The sequence below is a fragment of the Myxine glutinosa genome, chromosome 9 (genome assembly GCF_964187855.1).
Source record: "Myxine glutinosa chromosome 9, kmMyxGlut1.1, whole genome shotgun sequence".
Lineage (NCBI taxonomy): Eukaryota > Metazoa > Chordata > Myxini > Myxiniformes > Myxinidae > Myxine > Myxine glutinosa.
Genome location: NC_136269.1, coordinates 51,240,036 through 51,266,161, shown reverse-complemented (window position 1 = coordinate 51,266,161; position 26,126 = coordinate 51,240,036). Strand labels below are relative to the sequence as shown.

General features: G+C 47.2%; 1 protein-coding gene across 1 annotated transcript in view; it reads right to left on the bottom strand.

The window, feature by feature from the left end:
- SLC66A2 (solute carrier family 66 member 2) overlaps nt 1–25,675 on the bottom strand; it is a 59,227-nt gene extending 33,552 nt beyond the window's left edge. The window contains exons 1-2 of the mRNA XM_068129160.2: nt 25,084–25,675; nt 12,578–12,711 (exon numbers count right to left, since the gene is read on the bottom strand). Coding sequence (XP_067985261.1) covers nt 12,578–12,711; nt 25,084–25,295 — 346 coding nt within the window. The 5' untranslated portion in view covers nt 25,296–25,675. The remainder of the gene's footprint in view (nt 1–12,577; nt 12,712–25,083) is intronic.
- Nucleotides 25,676–26,126: the final 451 nt, after the last annotated feature.

The following is a 26,126-nucleotide window of genomic DNA, read 5'->3' as shown; positions in this document are numbered from 1 at the left end:
GGTCGCATCGGGACACGACGAGGTAACGCGATGTGAGGAACGCGTGGAGAGCGGGGTAGAGCAGAGCGTGGTTACATTGACCGAGGGGATAGAAATCGCGACTCGGGGTGTGGAAAAGCTGACGGCCGCCGAATTTGACAGGGAAAATTCATGCGCGCCAGCAGTTGTCGAAGAAAAAGAAATTATAGAAATTATAGTTGAAATTGGGGCCGAAGAGACGGCAGAATCAGAAATTAAATCGGAGGTTGAAATGGAATGTACACAACGTTTGGATTTGCATTGTGATGTCGTGCTTCCTTACAAAAATGAAGGTTTGCAGGTGCTGGCGGAGAAGAGAATCCCGAAGGTGAGTTGGGGTGTGTATGGCGCGAAAGTGTTTGGCGGGAAAACATTTTTGGCGCGCTTGGGATCCCGACGAAACCCGGGCGCTCGTGGAAAGTCCGTGGTGCGATGTGTGCGAGCAAATTGCGCACGTGTGCGAGAAAAGTGTGCACCAAAGCACGGGTGTATGACGGAATGTGAGTGGGAAGAGTGCGTCGACGGAGAGTGTGAAACAGTGTGCGATGGCCAAGAGTGAGAGCGAATGCACACCGGAGCGTGTCGTAGAGAGTGTGCAGGAGTGCACACCAGAGCGCGTGATTGGGTGTGTACCGGGAGTGCACACCCGTAGTTGTTACTGAGGGTGTAACGAGAGTGCGCGCGAGGGTGTGCGATGGCCGATTGTGTGACGAAGTGTGTGGAGGAAAAGTGTGTGATAATGGAGTGTGCGAACAGTGCGAGTGCGCCTGAGTTGTGTGCACCTGTGTGCAAGAGAAGAGAATGCGCGGGAGAGTGCTGTAATAGAATGCATGGGGTGTATGAGAGGCACTGGAGCGCCTCGGTGTGCGAGAGTGGAATGGGTCGCGAGTGCTGAGAACGCGGCTCGGGCATCGATGCAGACCGGGGGAGCGGTTAGGGTGACGTATAGCCGACGCGAGCCCTCGGTACGTGGTGTGCTTTGTGTGCAGCGGGGATCGGCGGGGATCGTTGCCGCGGTGGCGTGCACGATTTGTGCCGGGCCCCGCCCTGTATGGTCGGTGCCGCGCCTTGGCGGGAAAGGCGATCGGCACGGTTCGAGGGGGGGTAGGAGAGGCGCCCCCTGGCGGGTGCGGTGCTCCGACCGTGGATGGTTGGGCCGTCGTGCATGGGACCGAAAGGCTCTGCGCAGAGATGGCGCCTGGCGCCTTGGCCCAACAAAACCTCCTCCCCTGAATCGAAAATGCCGGACGGACCCAACCTACAGGCGACCAACCACCCGCATGCATTGCTCGGCTTTTACGAAGCCGAGCTGTGACGAAAATGTATTGCCGCACAGAGAGGCTCATAGTTCAGAGGACTGGAATACCAATAGTGTTGGGGAATGGTGCCCGGTGTAGAGGGATGGTCGTTTTACCATCCCTCACTTGGGGCACATGAGCAATAGATTATGGGGATGGCAGTGTAAACTAGCCGAGGGCGTGCTAGGTTAATTGATAGGGATTTAGAAAGATGACGGTAGAGGACAAGATTTAAGTCGGGACATGGTACAGGTAGAGGGGACGTAGTTAGCTTCGGTGGATGATAATGACGAGGGAGTGCTTAGTGTAAGGGAAGACGGGAAAGCACGAGTATTAGGGGAAGTAGCTAGTTATATGATGCTGTGTGTGTGTGTGTGTAGTAGTGTGGAGAAATTGTGTGTGTGGATGAGCTTGAGCAAATGAGGAATTGAATGAGAATCACTGGGTGGATGAGCTTGAGCAAATGAGGCATTGATTGGGGATAACCAGTGGTGGTGTATGAGTGGTGTATTGAGGACGAATGGAGTGTGTTGAAGTGAATTGACTTGCATGGTGTGCAAGTGGGGAACAGGTGTGAGAGCACAAGAGGTGTGCAAGAGAGCTTGGTGTGTGGAATAAATGGTGTGGAATGAGTGGTGTGGAATGCTTGGTGTGAAATAAAAGGTGCGGGATGCATGGTGCGAAGGAGCGAATGGGGGGAGATGGACCCCTTCACGAATACCCGGGGAGGGTAGTTTAAAGTCAGGTGGAGGGCTTCGGTAAATTATTGGATATCGACACCTGTGGTGCAGGTAGTGGCAAAGAAGTGCTTGGATGGGTGCATGAGTCTGTGAAATGGCTGGGCGTGTGGGCTTTGTTGGTGCGTATGGTTATTGGGGCACTCCGCCACTGGCAGTTTGTCGGCCAGGTGAGGCCGCAGGTAGGCTCTGGGAGCCAGTCAGAGTAGTGTTCAGTGGGGCCCGAGGATCCAGGAGAAGGACCCGGGTAGCCCAATGCCAGAGAGGGCATCAGGGGGTGAGAGAGCCAGGAGGGGCCTTCCCCAATTTAGGTAGTCGCAAGGAGCAAGGTAAGCTCGGGTGGCGACTTCAGTGGCAGAGGTGCGCAGGTAGTTGGACCTGCGAGTGGAGCCACACGACCCAGCCCCGAAAATGTGCAAAGGCACAGTTAGAAAAAATGGGAAGTGACCCCCCAAATTCAGGGGCACCGCAGAGTGGTCAATGGGAATCAGGTTTTTAGAACCACATAGTTTAAAGATGGCCAATTGAATTGGCAGGGCATGACCCCGGGTAGTGTAAAGGAGTTAATGTCAATTAGAGTAGTTAGGAAGAGGAATTCCCTTTGCGCCATCCACATTCATTCACCGAGGTGACAAAGCTCCGCACCAGCACCAAGTGGATGATTTGAGTGAGTAAGACGCATCTCGACGTGATGTGACATTGTGTGGCATTCCATCTCTTCCTTCTTGGGAGGGATTGGATGACGAATTTGGATTAGAGGGGGATATGGGAGACAAGACGAAGAGACGGATTTGTAATTTGTAAATACAGGGAGGGGCAAGGGTAGTGTAAGCTGACATGGGGGGTTACGAACAGTTAGGGACGAGCTTGCTCTGCTCATTCTCCCGCGCCCCTCATGTTGCATTACCTTGTGTTTTGGTGTACCCTTGCGCCCTTTCCTCTGCTAACTGTGCTTTGTCTCTCCTCCCCACCCATGGAACCATTTTGGAGGAGTTGTGCAGCAACCTCGAACTGTGCGGCTGCACTTTGCTACACCTGTGCAGCTGCACCATGCTACACCTGTGCGGCTGCACATTGCTACACTTGTGCAGATGAACTGCGCAGTGCTTTGCTGCCGTACTCCTTATTATAACTTTGTTGCACATGCACAGACACTTTGCTGCCCCACTTTACACATGGACCACACGTTTTGTGGCCGTACACTTTGCTGAGCAGTCATTTGCTGCAGACTTACCTTTCATCTTCGGACCACTGGTTTTAAGTGGCATCAATGTCACGCAGTTGGACCACATAAGGTTGGCCCTGCTGAAAAATAAAAACGAACACGGGTTCTTGTACATTGTATTCTGGTGTGCCAGGAAAGAAGAACCAAGTTTTTATTGCACACAGAAGATGAAGCAAGAAGAAGATGCGGCCCAGCAGCAAATGGTGAACTTTTTGAATTGTGCATTGATGAATGTGTTTTGGTGTATTGGTGCATTGCTGTGCTTTCTCTCCCCTCCAATCTTCTTTCCACAAAAAGAACAGGTCCTGGGGGTTATAGGAATGTAAATAATTTGGGTTTGTAATTGTAAATAAGATGCTACCCACCGGCTTTAGGTGTAGTTTGAGAATTAATTCCGCAATTCGGTTAGTTGTGGGTGCGAGTCAGTTAGTTACACAACGCAGTAGGTGGGACATATTTAGTGTTGTAAAACTGTCGCATACACGGGGTTAGAGTAAATGTTAGAGGGGAACCACATCTAAGGGTCACATGTAATTAAAAACTAGTCCCAAGTCTTTCTCAAAACCGGTCGTTCACACCGGTGTGGGTTTGACTCGGAGACGAGTCTGACGAGGGAGGGGGGCAATGCTGCGGTTTTGAGATTGTTACAGTAAAGGTTAATAAAGTTTGAAGGTTTGCCCCCCATAGTTAGTCACACGAGCAACATATAGGCCCATTTGTAGTATAGTTATGTCTTAGTATGTGTAAGAATAGGCCATTTCCCCTCTTAGTACCTGCGTTGTGTAAAGACAAGAGAATAGGCCCTACATTCATTTTGCGTACACCTCCATTCTACCTCTATGGGCGCAATCCATCCCGCGTCCCATTTGGCTGTCCACTAGTCAAGTTAACACGAGGCAGGGCCTCGAAAGGTGAAGGAGGGTTGAGCTCGGCGCGGCAGCAGTGGGGACGGTAAGAAAGAACCAGCCCATCAGAGCACGAGCGGCATGGCGTGAGGGCGTGGTGAAGAGCGTCTGGTGAGTTCCAGAGGGTTCTAAGGGCGTGGCAATAAAACCCTTTGCGCGAAGCCCCCACCTCAGTCCAGTTATGGGAGAGGCGCTGGTGAGTCGTGGAGTCCAGTTATGGGAGAGGCGCTTGTGAGTTGAGCAGAGTTGCGCGCAGACCAGAGTTACGGGAGAGGTGCGCTGAAGTGACTTCTGAGTACGGAGAAAGGAGACGCGCTTGACGGAAATCCTTTGCACTGTATGAACTTTGTTACGTGGAATACGTGGGCGCAGACAGGGCGTTGATAACTCACGCGGTTCGGCCAAGGCGAGTGAACGCGGCTGAGTAACCGCCAGCCGCGCAAAGTCTGTGCTCTACCGTTCGCCCCGAGATTACCCGCTTTGTTTACCCCGAGATTACCTGACACGATACGAGTCCCTGCCTTCGCCTACCTTCATCTTCGTTGGACATGCCGGGGACCCTGGAGAGTGAGACGGAGCCGATCCTTTACGACCACCGCGGCGCTGGTGAACATCATCCTGCCCATCAGCAATCCCCGTGTGAGTGTTTGTGTCAGACGGGCACGTTTGTCCTGGGGTATTAAGAGTAAGACTGTTTAAGGATTTCCCTGTGTCTCTTTGTCCTGAGCTGTAAATACGTGCAATCATAATTAAACCAATTTGTTCTTCCTTTTCTTTCCAATTCGATCGCCTTGGTGATTTCTCCATTGACTAAGCGTGGTACGAATAAGATCGCTTCAATCGGGTCTAGTAACTAATAATAGCACGGGTCACGTGTACGCAAACCGCTCGGCGTATCGCCATCACACGTGGTTCGTGCGAGGCTTATTCCCTCGCTTCCAGGGCAGCGATAGCACTTAGGTAACAGCGAATTTGGTCATGAAACCCGATTTAGCGCTGTCCAAAAGGGACGTAATAGGTCTCAGGTCGCGCCAGGGCAGTAAAGACAAGGGGATTAATCCCCCCTTGATAAGGGGAGAAGGCTGGCGACAGATCCATAACAATATATATATATATATATATATATATATATATATATATATATATATATATATAGTTACGGTTTTTAGAACCTTCACTTTGTAAATTTTGGTAAATGTTCCCTTATAAATAATCCCCTGTAAATATCCCCATTATTTGGCTAATATTAAAGATCGCACCCTAGTTAGTCCATGTACAACACGTAGAACACCATAGGACCTCTCTGTAGTTATCTCATTATTATGTGTTTTAGTTAAGGATCTGTTCCCAATAGTTGAATCTACGTTGCATTAATCAAATAAGATAGGCCCCTTCAATTATCCCCAATCATCTCTCTCTCTTCAAAGTGCAGTAGCGGTATGGCAGCGTTTGCTGGCCCCAAGCCGCCATTACGCACGCGGTAATCTGGAGGAAAAAGGGGAGGAGTGGGTTCGAGCGCCAGGAACGAGGTGTGGCCTGTCAATGTCTCCTCAAGAGGTGGAGCCAGCGAGCCCTCGCCGGCCAACCAGGGCCGAGGTGAGCCGACCGGTAGGCGTGTCCTAGGAGCCGGCGGCGGGATACAGAAACGCCCAATAAAAGCGGCTGGGAGGGACTGCTTCACCAGATGAGTGCGAAGGTCCGAGATACGAGGTACCAGATGAGAATACAGCTGAATCATAAGGCAGGAGAGTGGGTCCGTTGACGACAATACCGCGATATATTCGCATTGTCCGACCGCGTGAAACCGATACGTGCAGCTGCCGCCGGGTTTCGCCTCAAGCACGGAGCGTGGACCGGAGCGCGACCTGGAGCAGACCTCGACGCTGTGCCATCTGCCCAGACCTTCCTGCTCTGCCATCTGCTTGGACCTTCTCCCCCTTCCAGCCATTCCTTCCTGCCATTCCCTATTCGTGTAAGTCTGTTTGTTCTGTCTGGGCGTATGGTAACATAAGACTGTTTTAAGGTTGCCCTGTGTATCTGCTTTTTCCTCTCCTTGTATATTCCCTTCTTTCGTTTCCTCTTGTAGATAGTAATAAATCATATTTGTTCTTCCTTTACCCTTCGTATTCTTTGCTTCCTCTCATCCGATCGTCTTAGTCTTTTCCCCATTGAATATCGGTGGCACGATTAGAACCGCTCAGAATCGGGTTATTTTATTGCTAACGGCTCGGATCGTGGATTGCTAAACCGCTCGGCAATTACCATCACATCCGCGGTTCGAGCAAAAGTATCGTCCTGCTTTGCGGAGAGGTTGGCGAAGGTACCTGGGACTCCATTGACCAGTCACCCTGGTCAACCTCAACCCCGCACGATATCTTCTAGGACTCTGACGGCCAGTGAAAAAGACGAGGGGATGAAACCCCCCTCGGCAAGGGGAGTGCCGTAACCGAGATCCGTAACAATATATATACATACATATATATATATATATATATATAGATAGATAGATAGATAGATAGATAGATAGATAGATAGATATATATATATATATATATATATATATATATATATATATATATATATATATATATACACAGTGAAACCTTGACTTACGAGTTTAATTCGTTCTGTGACCGAGCTCGTAACTCAATTTGCTCGTTTCTCAAATTAAATTTCCCCATTAAAAGGCATTGAAATGCTATTAATCCGTTCCAGCCCCCAAAAAACCACACCAATTTTTTTTGTTACGTGTTTTTAAATAAGAAAAATGTACTTTATAAATAACAAATAATGTATAAACAAGCACGACCTCGTATATACTGTTCATAATAAAAGAGAATGTTGTAGCGACCCATGGGTCCCCCAAGCAAGACCGGCATCAGAATCTCCTTGCTCCAGCTGGTCACGTCACGTGACCGCCAAAGCGTCCCGCGCGTGCGGGTATAATGAGCTACACTTGTGGATCACGTGACCACCGAAGCACGCCTCGCTTGAGAGGCGTGGCTTTCGGTTTGGGTTTGGGTTTTTGGTTTTGCTTTATAAGGCAGCCCGATAAACGGGCTTTTTAGTGTTCCCGAGTTGGTTTTACGAATAAACATCTTCTCGGACGAGTTTGTGCCTTGCCATCCTTTTATCCGTATTCTGCTGGAGTCCAGACTCCTTCAATGTAAAGAAATAAACTGGTTTTATTAAGTGTTGTGGCGGACACGAAAGCACTGACGTGGTGACATCACCCCGCACACCAAGTGGGGGTGGGCCACGCCGGGGAGAGAGGCGTGGCCTCAGGATATAGACGGGGCGCGCAGCCTTGAGCAGCTTAGTGCTGCAGTTTGAATAAAGACTTGTATGAACCGCGTTGTCCGCTTGCTCCTTGCGTAAGCATTAGCGCGCGCAGCATCGCGCTACAGTGTATTTACCTTGAAGATCAGACAAAGATGCTGGCGGAGGTGGAGGAGATAACTTTTGACCTTTTCGCCACACTTTCCTCGCTTTCACTTGCAGGGCGTTTCAATAAAAACCTGTCCAACGAGGTTTGTTTCTTCCTCCCTTTCAAAATGTTTCGAAAATTCTCCATCTCTTCATGGATGGAGGTCCGGAGCTTTGAAATAATCGTAACGCCCTTGGCTGGCGTTATAGCCTTTATCGACTCCTTCTGCTTCAAAATCGTACATATCGTAGAAGTACTACGATCGTACTGCCTCGCCAAGTCGACAACACGCACACCTCGCTCATGTTTTTCGACGATTGCGTGTTTTATATCCAAGCACATCATTCTCTTCTTCTTCTCAGTACTGCCCTTGGCACTCAATTTCTTAGGACCCATGGTTAAAACTAAGAAATTTTCCAAAATAACCAACATGCGAAAACAAAGCAGCAGCGATATACGGCAGAGATGCTTGCACGGCAAGATAACCACGTGACCGGAACGCTCGTTGGGCCACCTGGTGGCGGGTGGCGTAAGCTCGTAACTCAGATCTCGGCTCGCATCTCAAAGCAAAAAACCGCCCGAGCGACGGCTTGTATCTCGGAAAACTCGTAAGTTGGTGCACTCGTAAGTCAAGGTTTCACTGTGTGTGTATGTGTGTGTGTGTGTGTGTGTGTGTGTGTGTGTGTGTGTGTGTGTGTGTGTGTGTGTGTGTGTGTGTGTGTGTGTGTGTGTGTGTATATATATATATATATATATAAATATAATATATGTATATATATATATATATAAATATAATATATGTATATATATATATATATATATATATATATCTATATATATATATATATCTATATATATATATCTATATATATATATATATATATATATCTATATATATATATATATACCTATATATATATAACCTCAGGCGCCCAACGTGGGGCACTTCTCCTTACGTAACGTTACCCTAACGAGTCCATAAACAATCAGTTGCTCCAGGACCCAAGCGGTCCGTAATTAAATTTAGGTTCGTGGAACAGGTATGAGCAGGGGACGGAACAAACGGCAACCGAGCAAGAGAGTGGTTTACAATTTGGACTGACCCCCGGGCTAAAAAGGAAAAAACAAAAGAAAACCACAGCTCACCTGACCCGGATCAATTGCCAGCTGGTCTCTCACCACTCCCTTGCCTGGGACCGCGTCCCGGACTGCCCAGACTGATCCCACCGCTGCCACCAGTTGTCGGATTGGGACTTAGGACTTGGGACTCAGAAGACTCAGAAGAAAGGAGCAACGGATATATTTATTGGAACTCGAGTACACAAGCTTGAGGACAGCAAAGTTGTATTGAAACTCACAAGGAATGACCAACAGTACAACAAGATGCTCTGAAATAATTCAATTAACATTGCTTTATATAAGGAGAATCAGGGGTGGAGTTAGCTCACAAGACACAGAGACAAAATGGGCTCATTGGTTCCCCCACCATAGTCCCATCCTGTTGTTCAGTTAATTAAAGGAAGTTCATCCAAGGCCAGTCATGGGTTAGCTCTGATAAGGAGATGGTCAGCATTATGTGGCAACATGTTTACAACTTTCTGTATAGCAGCTGGCTTGGGAAAGTACAAAAGGGAGTGGACACTCATAAAACTGTCAACTTGCAAGATAATGGCAAAGTCAGGAGAAAGGCAAAGAGAGATAACGGTTGCTTCCAAGGCCTGGGAAGGGGAACTAGAGATTGTGCCCACGCAGGCCAGAGCTCACAGGCAGAGAACTCCTTATTAGGATATTACACATCCTTAATGCACAAGAAAGAACTCAGTATCATGAAAGAGTACAGTAGCAAGTCAAAACAAAACATATAATTGGTTATACTTGGTAATTGGTAAAGCAGCAAGGATATACAAAGGGGGAGGGGCATTACAGCTCCCTACATATATATATATATATATATATATATATATATATATATATATATATATCTATATATATATCTATATATATATATATCTATATATCTATATATATATATATATATATATATATATATTATATATATATATATATTATATATATATATATATATATATATATATATAGATATATATATATATATATATATATATATATATATATATATATATATATATATATATATATATATATATATATAATATATACTGAACAAAATTATAAACGCAACATCTGACATTTTGAAATAATTTATGAACGTTACAGTAAAATATCACCTCTAATTTTTCTGTATGTAATACTGAACAAAATTATAAACGCAACATCCGACATTTTGAAATAATTTATGAACGCTATCTACCGTCGGCCCGGAAGAGTAGGAAACGGGATTCGTCCGTGAAGAGGACTCTTCTCCAGCGTGCCAAGGGCCATCGAAAATGTGCTTTCACCCACTGTAGTCGGTTCCGGCGGCGAACATCTGTCAGGTCAAGACCCTGGTGAGGACGACGGGCGTGGAGATTGATTTCTCTGAGACGATTTTGTGTGGTCTGTCCTGTGATTCGTCGGTTATTCAGACCAACCGTCTCTTGTGCTGTCTGTGTCGCTGGTCGCAGACGATCACGCAGGTGGAGGAGCCGGATGTACCGATCCTGGGCTGGTGTGGTAACACGTGGTCTGCGGGCAAGTGGTTGATTGGCTGTCGCCCCAAACTGTCTGAAATGGCACCGCAAGCAGTTGATGGTGGAGAAATGCACATTGCACTGTGCAGCAACAGCTCTGACGAACATCCCATCATTCAGCATGCCAATGGCACGCTCCCTCATGAATTGTGGCATCTGTGGCATTGTGACGTCTGACAAATCTTGTCATTTTTGCGTGGCCTTTTATTGTCCCCAGTACAAGGAGTGTCTGAGCAATGCTCACGCTCTTTGAAACGCGACAGTACATGCCACACCCGTCTGGTGGGGGCAGTATCTCATAACGGGATTGCCACAACATTGAAAATGTTGAAACACCCTTATGCACTCAAATTCAAGACTCATCAACCTTTTGTACATACCGAAAAATATAGGTGATATTTTACTGCAACGTTCATAAATTATTTCAAAATGTCGGATGTTGCGTTTATAATTTTGTTCAGTATATATATAGTCACGTGAAAAAGTAAGTACACCCCATGTAAAGTTTTGACTTTTTCAACATATTTCAACATACAGCTATTTGATCTTCATTTCAACAAGATTGATAGATAAAGGTGATATAATATAACAAATATCATGAAACATTAGACCATTGTATAATTTAAATAAACATAAATGCAAATTTCGCATGTGGAAAAAGTAAGTACACCTTTGGCTCTAATAGGTGGTATTTCCCCCTTTGGCAGAAACAACCTCAAGTAGGCGTTTCTTATAACTGTCTACCAGTCCCTGACATCGACTGGGAGAAATTTTTTCCCACTCCTCCGTGCAGAATTCTTTCAGCTGTGCGATGTTTGAGGGGTTTCTTGCATGCACAGCTTGTTTTAAATCCCCCCACAACATCTCGATGGGATTTAGATCCGGGCTTTGACTTGGCCATTCCAAAATCCTCCATTTCTTTTTTTTCAGCCATTCCTTGGTGGATTTATTGGTATGTTTAGGGTCATTGTCATGTTGCAAGGTCCACCTTCGGTTGAGCTTCAACTTTCCGACAGATCGCCTCATATTATCCTCAAGTACCCTCTGGTACAATGAAGAATTCGTAGTGGATTCTATGATGGTGAGCTGCCCAGGCCCTGATGCAGCAAAACTACCCCAAACCATAATATTTCCACCACCATGTTTTACAGTTGGTATCAGGTTCTTGTGGTCAAATGCTGTCCTTGGTTTTCGCCAAACATGTCTTCTGGTAGTGGCCAAATAGCTCTACCTTTGACTCATCTGTCCAGAGCACATTGTTCCAGAAGTGCTGGTCTTTGCCTCGGTGTTCATTGGCAAACTTTAGTCTTGCCCTGATGTTCTTTCTGGACAGCAAAGGTTTCCTCCTGGCACACCTCCCATGTAGATCAAATTTGTGCAGCCTCTTTCTAATGGTAGACTCGTGCACTTTGACATCAACAGTGGCAAGAGCTTGCCTGGAGGTCCCGTGATGACATTCTGGGGTTCTTAGAGACTTCTTTCAGCATCTTGCGGTCTGCTCTCAGGCTGAACTTGCTGGGGCGGCCTGGCCTGAACAAGTTGGCAGTTGTTTGGAATCTTCTCCACTTGTAGATGATCTTCCGGACAGTTGAATGATTGATTTCAAATTGTTTGGAGATCTTTTAAAATCCCTTCCCAGACTCATAGGCATCTATAACCTTCTTTCTGAAGGCCTCAGAGAGCTCTTTTGATCTAGGCATGGTGACGCCACACACTTCAACAACAAAGAGCAAACCAAACTAAATGTCTGAGGTATAAATAAGACAGGTTCCTCCAAGATCCTCTTTAACGATGTTCTTATCATTTGCACCTGAGCTGGTGCACCTGATTCTAATTTTCGGTAATTGAAGGAGTGATAAATGTAGGGGTGTACTTACTTTTTCCACACGTGAAATTTGCATTTATGTTTATTTAAATTATACAATGGACTACAAAATGTAAATGTTTCATGATATTTGTTATATTATATCACCTTTATCTATCAATATTGTTGAAATGAAGATCAAATCGCTGTGTGTTGAAATATGTTGAAAAAGTCAAAACTTTACATGGGGTGTACTTACTTTTTCACGTGACTGTATATATATTGTGATGAATATTCAAAGATAAGGAACAAAGCAATAAATAAAGCTGGGAGGCACCAAGGAACAAAGCACAAGCATAAAATGTGAATAAACTTTCAACAAAATAAATCTTACATGAGTGGTGTGGGATGGGCGATGAGAGTGGGATGGGCGATGAGAGAGGGGTGGGGGGAGTAATGAGTTTCCATGAATAGGCTCACAGGTCACAGAGGTGCAAAACTAATTGTCCGACCTGAAAAGTGATGGTGCTTGGTACCAATATCGGAGGAAGCATGCACCGTCGTGCAGAGGTGAATCATTAGGATCATAGCAAAGATCATCACTACGCTTTGCATCAACAGTGGGAATTCAAACTCGTGGCCAAACCTGCATTAACAAAAAAAATAAATAATAAGCAACACGCACACGCATCATATTTTGTTTGAAGTAACAAAATCACCACAGCAATCACTAGCTGGCACTCATCGTGCTGTCAAAGGTTACCCACAATTGCATGTTGGCACATGTCCACAATTTTTGTTAGTTATCAGTGGGAATGAGGGAGCAGGAGAGGAGGGGAGGAGGGAGGGCAGGAGGAAGGAAGCAGAAGAGGGATGGGGGAGTGGAAGGGGGAGGAGAGGGGAGAGATATACTACATATACAATTATACATACTTTGGGGATGGGTTCCTCCGTTTTGGGGGAAGGAAGGAAGAGAAGGAGGAAAAAATTTCCCATGCAAAGAGTTCTTCCCCTTCATGCTGGACATTGTTGTGTTGTTACCCTCACCAGAGCAGAGGGTATTGCATTTGAGTCCGTTTGTTTGTTTATTTGTTTGTCCGCACAGAATAAATACGATTTTCTCTGCAACCGTTGGTCCGATCGACAGGAAATTTTCACCATTGGTGCAACTCCACCTGTAGAATGTTTTACTGATAATTATGACGTTATATGTCACGTGGTTCGGCCGCCATCTTGGAAAAACCGAAAAACTTTGCACCCCTATATCTCTGAAAGCACTGAATAGAAAAAATTGAGACATGGCTCATTGTAAAGAACTCTCCATGGGGAATATAATATGTTCATGATGTCATAGATGCCTCCATTATGACGTCATAATTCGACAAAGAAAAAGCTTCATCCGATCAGATGAAATTTCTTGAGCGCCATGTCGGCATAAACTGGTGGAGAAAAAAAAATAACGATGACGTCATCTGTCACGTGGTTCGGCCGCCATCTTGGAAAAACCGAAAAACTTTGCACCTCTATATCTCCGCGTGCTGAACAGAAAAAATGGAGACATGGCTCATTGTAAAGAACTCTCCTTGCGGAATAAAATGTTAATGATGATGTCATAGGTGCCTCCATTATGATGTCATAATTCGACAAGTACAAAACTTCATCCGATCAAGAAGCAATTTCTTGAGCATAATCGAGGAATAAATTAGTTTAGAAAAATAAAAATGACGTCATCGGTCACGTGGTTCGGTCGCCATTTTTTTGAACACAAAAGCCTTAAAAAACCACTGAAAATACATCCTGGCGAGGGTTTGCAACCTCCGATTGCTCTTTTTCTTGTTGTGTTTTGTTAAAGAAGTAACCCTTCGTGCTGGACATTGTTGTTGTGTTCCCAGCAAACAATTTTACATTGTTGCAGTTATAAAAACGCTAAAACTTGTGATAAAAACGTTGTTGTTTGCTGGGTTGTTGTGATTGATTATTTTGAACTAAACGAGAGTTTTTCTTTTTCTGTTGCTCAAAGTCTCTTAAATTGGCATTTTTTTGCATTACATTTTTTTCAAGAGACATGCAATATATTTCATATCTGCATATTCATTATTCGATAGGCATTTTTACCTGAACTCATAAACATTGGTGTATTGTATTAATTTATAAGTGTTATGTCAACCTAAGGCACATTACATCACCTTCAGAAAGTATTCACACCCCTTGACTTTTTTACATTTTATTGTGTTACAGCTTGAATTTAAAATGGATGAAATTGAGATTTTTTTGTCACTGATCCACACATAATACTCAACAATGTCAAAGTGAAAACATGTTTTTCTAAATTTTTACAAATTTATTGAAAATGAAAGACATAAATATCTAATTTAAATAAGTATTCAATAACGCGGAGAAGCTCCTTTTGCAATGATTACAGCTTCAAGTCTTCTTGGGTATGTCTATCAGCTTTGCACATTTGGATTTGGGGAGTTTCTCCCATTCGTCCTTACAGATTTGCTCAAGCTCTGTCAATTTGGATGGGGAGAATGGTGAAGAGCAATCTTCAAGTCTTTCCACAGATTCTCAATGGGATTCAAGTCTGGGCTTTGGCTGGACCATTCAAGGTTTTTCACGTTCTTGTTCTGAAGCCATTCGTTTCTGAAGAAACGGCTTCCGGTCCTGTCTGGAGAGGACGCTGGCGTTACTTGTTCGCCGCTTCTCCGACTGGGTCATTGTACATAGTCTGCTTTTCTGGTGGTCGTGGCGGCTTTTTGGCCGTTGGGTCTGCCCTCTGCTCGGTCCTGGCTCTGCTCCTGGCTCCGCCTGCCCGGCTCTTCCACTGTTTCCTCAGGCCCGCTCCCGTTGTTTGTGGCCGTTGTTTGCGGCTGTGGCTGTTTGCCGCTGCGGCCTTTGTTGTCTTGGCTTGCGGCTGTGGCTGTTTGCCACTGCGGTCTTGGTTTGCTTGATTAGCGGTTGCGGTCCTTTTTTCCGCTGCGGTCGTTTGCCGCTGCGGTCTTGGTTTTCTTGATTAGCGGCTGCGGTCATTTGCCGCTGCGGCAAGGCCTACTCATCCTCCTCAACCTTGGCCTCTTACTCGTCCCTTCGCTCCTGCCTAGCATGGCTCCAAGGTACTCCGCCACAAGGCTTCTTCTGCTCAATACTCACTCCACCCCATCATGAATCTCTGCAATCAAATCCCACGGACTCCTGCGACGACCCAGATACATTCATAGAGGCTCTGATCGTAAGTTTGTTTATTTACAAACAGGTCACTTCATTCCCGTACTCTGGTCGGCTCAGCGCACTCCCACTCATCGTCCCAGCGCACCTGGTCACAGCAACGCACACGATCGCACCTCCTGTCTGCAAACCCTGGCTAAATCACCTGAGTTCATCCCCACCGTACAAAGCAACATCAAGCTCACCCTGTTCAATACCCGGTCCCTCAACAACAAAAGCCTCATCCTGAACGACTACAGTCTGGAAAATAAACTGGACTTTCTCTGTCTCACTGAAACCTGTCAACAACCTCTGGACTACTTCTCACTCAACATCACTACACCCAATGGATATTCTTACATCAATAAACCACGCTCGGAGGGCCGAGGTGGTGTAATTGCCGTAATACACCGACAGGACATCAAGACCAGCCTCATCTCCATCTCATCTGCTCCATCATTTGAACACCTGGCTTTTAAACTCTCTGGTCACACACAGTCAGTCATGGCTGTCGTCTACCGCCCTCCCAAACCACACCCATCATTCCTGTCTGACTTCTCCCACTTTCTGACCCAGCTCTGTTCCCTCTCTCCCTCAATCCTCCTCCTCGGTGATTTCAATATCCACATGGACTCCACTGACTCCACAATAACCACTGACTTCACTGATTTACTCACCTGCTTTAACCTCACTCAACATGTCAACTTTCCTACCCATAACCGTGGGCACATTCTGGACATTGTCTGCTCTACTGGATTAATTATGCACCATCTCTCTGGCTCCGACCTCACCCTCTGACCACTTAGCCATCACTATGACCATCAACATCCCCACCCCAGCACCAAGGCATTATCGCACTATCAATTTCCGTAAGCTAAACGCTCTTTCACCGACCTCATTCTCATCCACCCTCTGTGAAAAAATGTCCACTTCTCCCTTTGTTGACCTCCACACCCCTTCTGACCTCACTGACTACTACAACCACACTCTCTCCTCCTGCCTTGACCAGCTTGCGCCCGTGAAAACCAAAACAGTTTCTTTCACCCATTCTGCTCCCTGGTTTACCCCTGAACTCCGCCTGATGAAAACTCGTGCTCGCCAACTTGAAAGACTCCGCAATAAAACAGGTCTCACAATTCACTCCCAAGCCTACAAGGACCACCTACAACACTACAAAGATGCCCTCTCCCACGCCCGCTCCGCCTACTACTCTCAAATTATCCACTCTGGCTCTGGAAACCCAAAAGCACTCTTCTCTACAATAAACAAACTCCTCAGCCCCCTGAACACCACCACCCAGTCATTCACAGTAGACAACTGCATCTCCTTCCTTTCATTCTTCCAAAGCAAAATTGACAACATCTACAGCAGCTTAACCACCACCGCACCTGCTCCCCCTCAAACCACCTGCCCCCCCCCCCTTATCCTGCCAACCCCTGTCTCAGTTCTCCCCAGTCTCCCCTACTGACCACTCTGAACTCATCATAGGAATGAAAACTGCCACCTGCACTCTTGACCCCATCCCCTCCAGCTTTGTCAAGGCCTCCCTTCCTGCTCTCTCTCCACTTATCACTGCAACAATAAACTCCTCCCTGTCTACAGGCATCATCCCATCCCTCAAGATTGCTGCTGTTACCCCCATTCTGAAAAAACCTGGACTCAACCCTGACACCCTAAACAACTTCAGACCCATCTCCAACCTACACTTTCTGTCAAAAGTTTTGGAACGCACTGTAGCCACTCAACCTAAGCATCACCTCTCTGCCAATAACCTGTATGAAACATTCCAATCCGGATTCCGCTACAACCACAGTACTGAAACTGCTCTCCTCAAAATCACCAATGACCTTCTCCTCTCCTCTGACGCTGGCAACCTCAACATTCTCATCCTCCTCGACCTCAGCGCCGCCTTTGACACCATCAATCACACCATCCTCCTCACCTGACTTGAAACCACCTTTAACATTACCGGCACTGCCCTCTCTTGGATCAAATCATACCTCTCCGACAGACGCCAGTTCATCTCCATCAATAACTGCAAATCCCCCACTACTCCCCTCCCCCAAGGTGTCCCCCAAGGTTCAGTTCTTGGCCCCCTCCTCTTCATCCTGTACCTGTCCCCCCTTGGTCACTTAATCTGCCGTCATGGTCTCCATTTCCACTGATTTGCCGATGACATCCAGCTTTTCATCTCCACCAAGTCCATCTCCACCGCCACCCACTCTATCCTGACAAACTGCATCACTGAAATAAAATCCTGGCTTCAAATCAACTTCCTCAAACTTAACTATGATAAATCTGAAATAATCATCATTGGCCCAAAAACGCTCACCAAATCCACCCATAACTTTGCCCTCAACATCGACGGTTTCCCAGTATCCACCTCCCCTCACATCCGGAATCTTGGCATCATCTTTGACCAAACCCTCTCCTTCGACAAATACACTAAACAGATCACAAAGACAGCCTTCTTTCACCTGAAAAACATCGCCCGTCTCCGTCCATCCCTCTCCTCCATGGCTGCAGAAACCCTCATCCACGCCTTCATCACCTCCCGTCTGGACTACTGCAACAGCCTCCTCTTTGGTTCACCCTCAATAATCATCAATAAACTCCAATACATTCAGAACTCCGCTGCCCGTCTACTCACCCATTCCCGGACCCGTGACCACATCACCCCCGTCCTTTACAAGCTTCACTGGCTCCCCATCCCCCAGAGAATCCAGTATAAAATCCTCCTCTTGACCTACAACGCCCTCCATAACCTGGCCCCATCCTACCTGACTGACCTCCTCTCCAGACACACTCCCACCCGCAACCTCCGCTCTGCTGGTACCAACCTCATGACCCCTCCCCATGCGGACCAAATTCAGATCCTGGGGGGACAGGGCCTTCTCCATCGCTGCTCCCACCCTCTGGAACTCACTACCTCACACCATCAGAAACTCCTCCTCACTCACCACATTCAAAACATCACTCAAGACACACCTGTTCAACACTGCATTCAACATTTAACCCACAGCATTTAACCCCTGACTATCTCTTCTCATTCTCCTTCCTTTTGCTTTGATTATTTACCTGTTGATTTTTGTCTTTTTGCACTTGTTTTTTTGTACTCTGTCAAAGCGTCTTTGGGCTTTTTGAAAAGCGCTATATAAAATAAATGTATTATTATTATTATTATTCCAGTGTTACATTGGCTGTATGCTTGGGATCATCGTCCTGTTGGAACGTAAATCTTCACCAGTCTTAGGTCTGTGCACTCTCAAGCAGGTTCTCCTCAAGTATTTGCCTGTTGTCCATTCATTGTTCCCTCTATCCTTACAAGTCTCCCAGTCCCTGCCGGAGAAAAGCATCCCCATAGCATGATGCTGCTACCATCGTGCTTCACAGTAGGGACGGTGTTAGATTGGTGATGAACTATGCTCGGTTTCTGCTAGACATAGTGCTTTGCATTCAGGCCAAATAATTCAATTTTTGTCTCATCAGATCACAGAATCTCTTGGCTCATACTCTGAGTATTTCGCATGCCTTTTTGTAAACTCCAGGTGTGCTGTCATGTACCTTTTTCTCATGAGTGGCTTCCATCTGGCCACTCTCCCAAAAAAAATTCTAGACTTGTGAAGTGCTGCAGAGACTGTTGTCCTTCCAGCAGGTTCTCCATCTCAGCCATGGAAATCTAGTTCTGTCAGTGATCATTCGCTTCTTCGTCACCTCCCTGACCAAGGTCCTTTTTGCCTGGTTGCTCAATTTGGTCGGATGGCCAGCTCTAGAAAGTTTCTGGGTAGTTCCATATTCTTTCCATTTCCTAATGATGGAGCTTACTGTGCTCTTGGGAACTTTCAACACTCTAGAAATTGTTTTATACCCTTTTCCCAGATCTATGCCTCCTCACAATTCTATCTCAAAGTTCTACGGACAGTTCCCTGGACTTCATGGTGGAGGTTCTGCTCTGACATGCACTGTCAACTGTGGGACCTTATATAGAAAGGTGTTTTTTTTTTTTCTAAGTCATGTCCAATCAATTGAATTGGCCACAGGTGGACAGCAATCAAGTTGTCGAGACCTATCAAGGATGAAGAAAGGAAATTGGATGCACCTGAGCTCAAGTTGCAGTGTCATAGCAAAGTGTGAATTCTTATTGACTAGAGACATTTCAGCTTTTCATTTTTAATTAGTTTGTAAAAATTTATAAATAAATAAAAAATCCACTCTGACATTATGGGGTATTATGTGTAGACCAGCGACAAAAAAAAAAAAATCTAAATTGAATCAATTTTAAATTCAGGCTGTAACAGAACAAAATGTGAAAAAGTCAAGGGGTGTGGCTACTTTCTGAATGCACTGTATTTAGTAAATAGCAGCCATATTTCCATATTCTCATTCAATGACCGCCCTTTTGGCTATGGCTTTCATACATCCAGGATGGTTGTGTAATTGAAATGTGTGCTACTTTATTTGCCAATAAATAACCCCAATGGGATTTCAGTCATCTCTTGAGGTTGTAGCTCAGACCTCTGCCGATTTTTGGGGACCCCCTCCGATAAGAAATCAATGAATCTAAGACCAAGCTATCCTGCGGACCATTGGGCTCCAGAGCAATCAGTTGGTCAACAAAGGATGACTAAGGACCTCAAGTTTCAAGGGATAACCCCACACTGTGAAATAAATATATATATAAAAAATCGAAGCCTCAGTGATTGTTTGGGCTGCCGTCTTGTATTCATGTGTAAAGTTTCAGAACAATCAGCTGGGTGATAACGGAGGAGAAGCAAAAATAGCAAAAATTTAACAGACAGACATCATCATCAGTGCCGTGTATATTGAGAGTCTGGCCAACTGAAATACTGGCGCCATGTTGCATACCTAACTTCGCGCGCTGGCACTGCGAGATGTATGTCAGCTGTGGCAATCCTGGAGTTCTGTGACGAGGGAATCAATGTTATTACTGTTTGGTCGCAGATTTAATGAGGAACAACTAATTCAAGTTAAAGTGACGTGTTGTTTGTTATTGGAATAATAAAATCTGCAAGCGGCGTCATTTATTCACACGAATTGTTTGCCTGTCGCGGCACACGATTTATTGTCAGCTGCATACAGGATACTGATAAATTTGATTTCTCTTGTCATGAAATTGTAATTTGATAAAATGGAGCTTGTAAACTAGTTTTCATCTATTATCTGGAAACGTAACATACAATATTCCCATAATGCTATGAAAGTACAATGTCTATTATTTTATTCATTAGCTTGGGTTCTCAAATGTTGTTAAAACTTGACTCGCACCGTAATCAGCAATAAAAAAGTAAACAGACTCAGAGGTACATTGTTTATTTGTTATTCTTGAAGAAATCCACCATTAAACATTATAACCTTGGTGATATATTTAGATAAAATAGATATATATATCAAATGTGTACGTGTATATATATATATATATATATATATATATATATATATATATGTCGGGTGGGGGGGGGGGGGGGCACCTGAGATATATATATATAATTGTGTCTTTCTTTTGCTTGCTTCAAAAAAACTAGATTCAATTGCAAAACATGTTGTTTCACGGCTTGGTCAGATCCAGCCTTGGAGACGTTTTTCAATATTTGCCAAAGGGAGAACAGTTATGGGAATAGTTGCCATTTAATTCTTGTTTTGCCTTCAGTTAACCTCGAGCAGAGTATGATCTAATATGTATCCTTTGATTTGTTCATGCCCTGGCTCAATATGTTTTACTGCCAAGTATAACACCATTGAACTCTATTATGAGAATGCATCCCTGGGCCTTGTGAGCCCAGCTTGTTTGGAATAATTGCTTGAGAAATATCTTACTTTCACACACATCTGTGCCTTCAAACTCGGCCCTCTCTTGTCTGAGGTCATTACTTCAGCGGAGAGTTTTTTAGACTGTTCGATTATATAAGGAATCTTGTTTCAGAGTATTTTCAGTGTGGCTCGGATTTGCACTGCCTTGTGTGACACAAAGCTCTGCGATTCCGGACGCGCTCTACAATTGTGTTTGTTCGATTTTTTATTAAACCACTCTTGCTGCTTCAAACGTGCCTCTTCTTGAGTTTAAGAGGAAGCCCGACATATACATCTATCCTATTTCAATTTCTTGACAAGCGTTCGCATTGCCATACTTTTGCTGCCATGTTCTCCGGTCGTAACTTTACGTTGCGTTTTACGGCTGTGTGCTTGTCCTCTTGAAAAAATATACAAACGGACAATGAAGAATCTCACTAACAGGCGGTTTTTGGCATCATGACATTTGGGAACGTCAATATCTGACATCCCCAAACGGCACAACACACCATATTGGTTGATTTTATTGAAATATTACTCAAATGAAATATGCAACGATACGAAGCAATGGCACGGAATGGGTGCAGCAGGAAAGCTGCTCGGCTGAGGTGGTATGCAAAATGGCACCTGTAAACAACGTGACGTGGGCTCGACCAATCACGGCGGTAGTTGAGCAGATCAAAGGCTGGTCAGACTCTGTTAATATACGGCACTGATCATCATGATCCATTTTATAAGTTAATCTCTTCGAGACTCGAAATGAGATGACCAAATAATGTAATCATGTTAAACTATCACAACCACAGTATAATATTATATTGTGGCGGACACGAAAGCCCACTGGCGTGGTGACATCATTCCGCGCACCAAGTGGGCGGCGGCCACGCCCGAGGGGTAGGCGTGGCCTCAGGATATACACCGGGCGTGCAGCCCGGAGCGCGCCAGTGCTACAGTGACCTCTTGTGAATAAAGACTCTTTTGTTTAACCGCGTTGTCCGCTTCCTCCTTGGTAGCAAGTAAGAGCGCGTAGCACCGCGCTTTAATTGGTGACCTCCGACGTTCTGGTCAGCCGTCGCTGACCACCCGACATGGCAACCAACGCGGTAGCAATGAAGCTCCCCGATTTCTGGGAAGCTCAGGCGGAGATCTGGTTCCTGCAGGCCGAAGCCCAGTTCAGGCTTCGACGCATCACGTTGGGGTCACCAATTAAAGCGCGGTGCTACGCGCGCTTACTTGCTACCAAGGAGGAAGCGGACAACGCGGTTAAACCTGGCAGTCAGGCACTTTCGCCATCTGCTCGAGGGCCGTGCGTTCACGGCCTTCGTCGACCACAAGCCGCTGGTTTTCGCGATGGGCAAGGTCACCGAGCCGTGGTCGGCCCGGCAGCAGTGTCACCTCTCGGCCGTGTCCGAGTACACGACGGACATCCGGCACGTCGCGGGAAAGGACAATCCGGTGGCCGATTGCCTTTCCCGGGCTGTCGCCCACGCAGTCCACCTTGGCATCGACTATGCCCGGATGGCGGCGGACCAGGCCGCCGACCCCGGGGTCCAGGCCCTGCGGACCGCCGTCACGGGCCTCCGCGTCACTGAGGTGCCCTTCGACGGCGCGGGCACGGCCCTCGTTTGCGACGTCTCCCTCGGGCGGCCTCGCCCCATCGTGCCCGCAGGCTGGCAGCGCCAGGTTTTTGACGCCATCCACGGCCTGTCCCACCCGGGCACGAAGGCCTCCCAGAGGTTGGTCGGCGACAAGTTTGTCTGGCATGGCCTCCGGAAGGCCGTCCGCGGCTGGACCAGGACGTGCCTCGCGTGCCAGCGCGCGAAGGTGCACCGGCATACCCAGGCCCCATTGGCCCCGTTTACGGTGCCGGCACGTAGGTTCGACCACGTGCACGTGGACTTGGTGGGACCTCTGCCCCCCTCACGAGGTTTCACCCATGTCCTTACCATGGTGGACCGCACCACCCGGTGGCCGGAGGCCGTGCCTTTGGCGGCGGCGACGATGACGGCGGCAGACGTCGCGCAGGCGTTCATCGCCACCTGGGTCGCCCGGTTCCGCGCCCCCTCGGACATCTCGTCCGACCGCGGCCCCCAGTTCACCTCGGAGCTCTGGGCCGCGGTCGCGCGGGGGCTCGGGGTCCAGCTGCACCGAACCACGGCCTACCACCCCCAGGCCAACGGCCTGTGCGAGCGGTTCCACCGCTCGTTGAAGGCCGCGCTCCGGGCCACCCTCTGCGACGGCGGCTGGGTCGACAGGCTCCCCTGGGTCCTGCTGGGCCTCCGGACGGCGCCCAAGGAGGACCTGCGCGCCTGAGTTGGTCTTTGGACAACCGCTGCGGGTGCCAGGCGAGTTCCTCCCCGACCCCACGGCACCTTGGTCCGCGGCGCAGGAGCGCTCCAGGAGACCGCCCGGAGGTTCACCCCGGTGCCGACGGCGCACCACGGGCACCCACCCACGCACGTCGCCCCAGAGCTTCGCCCCGAGGAGTATGTCTTCGTCCGGCACGACGCCCACCGGACACCACTGCGGCCCCTGTACGATGGGCCTTTCCGCGTGCTGGAGACCGGGGTGAAATACTTCACCTTGGACATCGGCGGTACTCCGGACCGCGTCTCGGTGGATCGACTCAAGCCGGCCCACCTCGACGTGGACCACCCACCGCCTGTGGCTAGGCCCCCGCGTCAGGGCCGCCCCCCGGCACCGCCCAGCACCGCCGGCACGCCGCCCCCCGGTCCGGCACCCATCCCGGGTACAGCCGGGGGCATCCCAGCTGGCATCCCTACACCCCAGACGCCGCCGGTCGCCAGAGGGCGCTTCGGCCGGGTCATCCGTTTGCCCCGCAAACTGGCCCTCCAGGTGCGCGGGAATTCTGGGGGGGCGCGTGTGGCGGACACGAAAGCCCACTGGCGTGGTGACATCATTCCGCGCACCAAGTGGGCGGCGGCCACGCCCGAGGGGTAGGCGTGGCCTCCGGATATACACCGGGCGCGCCAGTGCTGCAGTGACCTCTTGTGAATAGACTTTTGTTTAACCGCGTTGTCCGCTTCCTCCTTGGTAGCAAGTAAGCGCGCGTAGCACCGCGCTTTAACATGTAAGCCATTTATGTATCTCATAGTTAATTATGACATTGTATTAGAATGACTTCTCTATCTCTAAAGACAGTCCTTGCTTTGATTGGGAGTTGAAAGCATGCACATTGGTGTAAAGTGCTATGTACACATATTTTGCAGAACTTTTGCAGTATTTGCAAACAAAAATTGAAGAAATGATAAAGTTACATTCATTCAAGTGTCATTCACTCTATTGTCGTACTGAACAACATTTTGAAGGAGAAATATATAAAAGTACTGGCTGCAATTTCAAATTGATAGTAAATTTTGGGACTATATTATATATCTGATCAAATATTAGATTTTGATGCGTTTTGTTATTTTGGCCATACTGAACATGTGGTTTAAAATGAACATCATTCATTGTGCTTATACTTTTATAAAATACTAGCATGAGTACCCAGGGGTGAGGAAGGGAGTGGGGAGAGTGGAAGGGGAAAAGGTGAAAGATATACCACATATACATATTTTTTTTGGGGGGGAGGGAGGGTGAGGGTTAAACCCCACCGTAGACCCCCTTAGACCATTATTTATTTTTAATTCCATGAAAAAGCTTTGGTACATCACGGGAGATGAAGGTTGGGGTAAATTTTGGTCGAAATTGCGTGTGTAGTTTCGGAGAAGAAAGCAAATACCTATTTTTGGGGGCTCAAACCCATTGTACACCCTCCTGGGCCCTGATCATTTTTTTTAATGCCGTGAACAAACTTTGGTACATCTGGGTGAAGAAGAAGACGATGTGTAGTTTCATCGAAATCGTGCGTGTTGTCTTGTGTTTGGTGAAGAAGATCCGAGTGATTACATAACATACTGACCGTCTACTGACGAACACCGCGCGATGCTAATATGAACTATGTTTCAAGTGAGCTAAAAGAAACTGGGAGGAAGAGACAAACCAGAAAATAATGCGCAAGATGTTTGCGAGCAGAAGAACGAGGCACACGTGCGTGGAGAAGCCTTCGGCACTCTGCGAGCGGCGGATCCTGCTGTATTGCGGCATGAACGGCACCACACCACCGACGACGATGGCCACGGTGGCGACCCAGGACACCAACCAGAGGAACACGTGCAAGCCGCCATCCACTGCGGCAGCGGCGGTTTCGTCCATCGGACGAGTCTTGTGACGATATCAGATGCAATCCGGAACCTCGAGCCGAATGACTTTCCTTCAAGTACCGCCCGAGCGAACACGGAAATTGTGTGGCATTCTGTCAGGCAGGTAGTGAAATGTGAAAAGCGTACACGTGTATCAGCCAAAGAGGGCGTCACCTCTCCTTATACAGTGTTGCCTGGGTCTCTGGGAGACGTCCCGGCCGACGAATACGATAAGTAAAGCATTGCTCATTAACGCTTCTCCTTCTCCCACTCATCACTGGAAAGTGCTGTTACTGCTGTGAAATCAAACGAATAGAAATCTACTTGGTGATTGACCCAGCACTCCAACACGCAACAGCCAGATGATTGCGACTTCCGCATTCAATGTGTGTTGTCATCGACAATGCGAGGCCTTTTTAAAATGGTGATATACTAAACATTATCCTATGATATGGTTTGACGTAACGCTATACATAATATATTTATAATCGGCTTTTTAAAATATTCCAAAATAGCCAACCTACGTCAACCATACACCGCTTATATAATTGAATGTGTCGTAAACATGTGAAAAACATTTATACTTTCTTTTTACGCCCCTCCTCCAACATACAATTACATGCGTTACTACCCCAGTACGGCATACTTTTTACACATCATCAGAAATCAAATGAGGCGATGCAAGATGTTGTTAGAGGGCGGGAAAGGGTGTGGTCGGCGGTGGAAGGGGTGTGGTCGGCGGTGGAAGGGGTGTGGTCGGCGGTGGAAGGGGTGTGGTCGGCGGTGGAAGGGGTGTGGTCGGCGGTGGAAGGGGTGTGGTCTGCGGTGGAAGGGGTGTGGTCGG